The 4,880-nt window shown below is 31.9% G+C and overlaps 1 protein-coding gene across 1 annotated transcript in view; it reads right to left on the bottom strand.

The window, feature by feature from the left end:
• LOC106464046 (tropomodulin-like) overlaps window positions 1-3,682 on the bottom strand; it is a 32,510-nt gene extending 28,828 nt beyond the window's left edge. Inside the window, exons 1-2 of the mRNA XM_022391704.1 lie at window positions 3,481-3,682; window positions 544-670 (exon numbers count right to left, since the gene is read on the bottom strand). Coding sequence (XP_022247412.1) covers window positions 544-663 — 120 coding nt within the window. The 5' untranslated portion in view covers window positions 664-670; window positions 3,481-3,682. The remainder of the gene's footprint in view (window positions 1-543; window positions 671-3,480) is intronic.
• Between the last annotated feature and the right edge of the window lie 1,198 nt (window positions 3,683-4,880).

Below are 4,880 nucleotides of genomic sequence, written 5' to 3'. Positions count from 1 at the left end.
AATATATATATATATATATATATATATATATATTACATCCTACTTTTTAATCTTTGTTTCTTGAGTTTATGCAGAAAACTGGATTAAATTCCTCAAACAAACATGTTTAAAGAAAATGTTAAGTCCTAAAAAAAAACCTTATTACCTAGCCTGCTTATAATCTGTTCCTACTAAATGATCATACACAAAACCTTATTACCTAACCTGCTTATAATCTGTTCCTACTAAATGATCATTACACAAGACCTTATTACCTAACCTGCTTATAATCTGTTCCTACTAAATGATCATTACACAAGACCTTATTACCTAGCCTGCTTATAATCTGTTCCTACTAAATTATCATTACACAAGACCTTATTACCTAGCCTGCTTATAATCTGTTCCTACTAAATGATCATACCCAAAACCTAATTACCTAGCCTGCTTATAATCTGTTCCTACTAAATGATCATATACGTGTCCATGTATTGTGTAGTTTTCTGGTAAAATATTAAAATCACTTAATAAAATATTTCACAAAATTAACAGAAACAAACTTACATCAGGATCCACTTCATTGCTCAGTTGTTCTAATTCTTCAGGGGTTAGTTTGGATAAAAGGTCATCTATGTCTATCTCATCATATTCCTTTATATCTTTTCCATACAGTTTGGTGGTCATCTTGCTTCTGTAAAAATATCATAGCAATACAGGTACTTTTCATAACTTGTAGCCCATAAAGAACACAATCTGCTCTCATTTGACTTCATTTCAATAATAACAGTTTAGCCTACCTAAAGCTATTTCTTTACTTTGTTCCTGGAGTAAGTTTTCTCTATAACTTATTTTTCTGCATTAAGTTTATCCTTCACCACTGTCTAGCCTTACAAGCATGCTAGCCCCTGCCCTATTTAATTGTAAACCATCCATTCAGAAAGCATCGTTTTCCCAACAATCTGATCCCACAAGTCCAAACAGCCAATCTGTTCATCCTTGCATATTAACTAAGCATAGCAATCAGGAGTATTACCTGTGGTCTGACCAAATGAGGATTTTAGAAAACATATTTCAGATTATTTGTAATAGCTGAATAAATGTGATGAACTGAGCTCACAAGCATATGGCATTTACATTGGCAAAATAACCACAAAAGTACAACTTGGTCAAAAGTGGTAATAAACTGGAGCAATTATATGTTATCACATATGTAGAACTTAGATAATAGAAACCACATGAGGTATACAGTAAATACTGGTAATATTAGAAAGCTGAGAAACAGGACATTCAGAGTAGCATTGTTTTTTTTTTAACAGTGCATGGACTAATATGAGCAGGAAAGAAAAAAAATGGTGAAAGTGAGAGAGATGCACAACATAAACTAAATCTATACAGTTATGAATTTTTACAAAATGTGTAATTCAGGAAATGTATTTTATAGGCCTTATTTACATACATTCTTCCCCCTGAAAGGAAAGGTAATTAATTTGAAATTGTACTTCATATGGTTTGGTTTGAATTTTGCAAAAAATTACATTGAGAGCTATCTGTGCTAGCCATCTCTAATTTAGTGGTCAAAGACTAGAAGGAAGGTAGCTAGTCATCACCACCCACTACCAATTCTTGGGCTTCTCTTTTTCCCATAAATAGTGGGATTGACCACCACATTATAACACCCCACAGCTGAAAGGGCAAGCATGTTTTGTTGGATGACGATTCAAATCTGTAACCCATAGATTGCAAGTCTGGCACCCTAACCACCTGGCCATACCAGGCCTAATTTCATATATGAACTTTTATGTCTAAAATTAACAAACCTGCAAGTATTTGTTGTTGGAAAAGTTGATCAACTTTGAAAAATAGACCAACTTATGAAATATAAGTATCCTGTAGCTGGATCATGAAAAGAAGATCCAAACAATTAAAAGATATCACAATATAGTACATTAAAATACTCAGTTAAGTAGTAGTAAAACATAAGGCCAACTGCAAAATTCCTAGGAATTTGTCTTTAAATGACCTGAAGATAAAAACCTATAACCAAATTGGCAAAAGTACACAACAGGAAAATATATTCAACATTTCAGAAGTAATTGTACACTGAAGAAATAAGAACTCTAACATAAAAAATAAAGAGTTTATCTTTGAAGGACCAACTAAATCCCAATTATTATATGGTCCAGTGAAAACAATAATTCCATAGCCTGCTCTTGCACTCCTTTCAACAAGCTGTAAGGGGACTAAATGAGACGCCATCAAAGCTTTTTTGTTCTTACATTTAACATTCATGTACATAGAACAAGAACTCTTTATTTACTCTTTTCAATAAAGTAAAACGTTTTATAATGGTATAAAATCTCCACTATACAACAGTGTTTGAAAGAATAATTTGTTTTTTCCTGCAAAAAAGAAAATAAATTGTTAACTACTAAAACCTGACAGAAAAGTAGAAATTGTCAACTTTTTCTAACAAAATTGCTTAAGCACAGTATAATTTGAATATTAATTTGGTTATCATTCAGTTTTTAATTACACAACAGAAATAAGTTAGCTTCTTCGGTTCTAATTTATTTCTTTTGTAATATTCTAAAAATCAGCAAATGCAACATGAGAGGACACAAACTTATGACAGGCTAAGCTTCACCTAAGGCAGTGTTATTTTATAACAGTGACTTGGTTTATGGAATGAGTTGCTCTTGGTGATAATGAAGATTAGCACTTCACAAGAGTTTAAAAGAATCCATTATTTCCTAAAAAAACGATTTTCATGTTTAAATGTATATTATTTCTCAAGAGTAGGTGTGCAACTGCAAGATCAGCCTACGAATGACCAAATTATTTCTGATTTTAAATCTTGTCTCAAGGTCTCAAAATTGACTTACTGAAAAATCAAGTATTTTTTTTTAACTCAACATGGGGCAAAACATCTACTCTGACCACTCTTTAAATATTCCCCCACTAAACTCTTTTATTAGTGAACCACATCTTTGTTTGTAATTGTAGCTAATAATTAAAAGTTCTTACATTTAATATATTACAAATATAGTTTATAATTATAGAGTCTATACATCTTGCTCACTTGGACAGTTATGTTACTGCATTATTTGTACTGATAGTGGCACACCTTACAGACGTTATCAATATTAAGCAAAACATCCTACAATTAAGTACATCACGTCATTAGCCTATTACTAATTAGGTCCTACAGTTCTATATTAACGTCATTATAAAGTTATACAAATTTATTGCATATACTGACATAGCCTCAAGGATAGGATCAATATAGCACTTCCACGTACTACACTTACAGCAGACTTCATGAGTATTTATAAGATTTAAATACAACTAAAACACCAAAAACATTACAATCTTTGACACTGGTGCAGTTATATAGACCATATAAATGATATATGATATAATATTTCGCCTTTTCCAAATAAAAAAAGGTAAAGCACTAAAGGAAACAAAAAGTATAGTGTAGGTTCATTAAATAATACTCACTCAGAGAGATAAAACAAATGTTCTTCAATCTGGCCAAAATCTCATCAAATCTTTAGTTTTAATTTCACCTACCACTCACCAGATATTTTAAAATAAGCGAACCACACCTCAATCACTCGAGCGGTTTACACCAACTCTCAGTCCCAGCTGAAACTTAAGTCCGTAGCCACATAGTTTAGCTTGTTCTCACTCGACATTAAAAAGAGGTCACTAATTTTGTCATGCGTTTGTAGAATTGCCAACCGCAGTGGAATGAACGTTGCACAGATTAATAATATTTTATTTTATGAACCTTGTGGTTGTTCGGGTAATTCCAAGAAGATGCTATTTGTTTGTTTGTTTACTTTCTAATTTTAATATTTTGTTTTCACACTTACAAAAAAAGAAAGAAAAAATTATCAATACCTTATCATTAACATTAAGTTATATCCGCGGTTTTTGAAAAAAGATTTATCAGTGTTATTTATGGTATAAAAAAAGAAGAGTTGTTACAAATTGTGGAAATTTTGAAAATCTAACTTATATAAAATAAATAGCATTCTTGTAAGACCATGTGTACTAATGCATGCGATTCACACCCTATAGTCCCCAGGTGAGAGAGCGGTAAGTCTACGGATTTACAACGCTAAAATCAGGGGTTCTCTTCCCCTCGGTAGACACAACGGATAGCCCTGTGTGGCTTAGCTACAAAACACACTCACACATATCCTATAATATCACAATTACATATTTCTTTACGAGAATATATGGAATGCCACTTTGTTGTATCTACTGCTGATGTGTTAAAATGTACAAAACAATAACAGCATCTGAGGAGGAATAAACAAGAAACTAAAGAAGCGATTAACGTAACTGAACACCTTAGTAGACCTTTGCGATGCTATACTTGTAATCAAATAAGACATTTATCTGTGCATTGTCCTAAGAAAGTAAAATATGGATGAAAAAAAAATATGGCAACAAATCGATCTGGACTCAACACTTCAGTTAAAAACTTGAAGTAAAAGTAACATGTGTATTGCAGATGGAATGACTAAATGTTGATCACTGGGATACTTTAAAGCCAAACATTTGGTAACAAATAAGATTGTGGACCAATGTTTTGTTGTAGTTAAAGATTTGTCCGTATCTTGTCTCATTGTCTTAGACTTTATTGAGCAAAATGAAGCCACCCTAAACTTTTTCACAAATGTTCCAAAACTAAAGAAGCAATAATTAATGAAGTATATTTTTAGGGTTTTTAGTATAAATGAGCTGGGATTCTTCTACAGTAGGTGTCTGTAACTTGTTGACGATAAATTCGAACAATAAACATACAGCACACAATCGACTTGTTTTAAAATAATATATATATTCAAAACAAGTCAAACATATTGTTACGACAGCGGAAGTCACGTGAC

Source organism: Limulus polyphemus, unplaced genomic scaffold (assembly GCF_000517525.1).
Source record: "Limulus polyphemus unplaced genomic scaffold, Limulus_polyphemus-2.1.2 Scaffold1548, whole genome shotgun sequence".
In the NCBI taxonomy this organism is placed as follows: Eukaryota; Metazoa; Arthropoda; class Merostomata; order Xiphosura; family Limulidae; genus Limulus; species Limulus polyphemus.
Note: the sequence above shows the minus strand (reverse complement) of the source record. Positions and strands in the feature narration are given on the sequence as shown.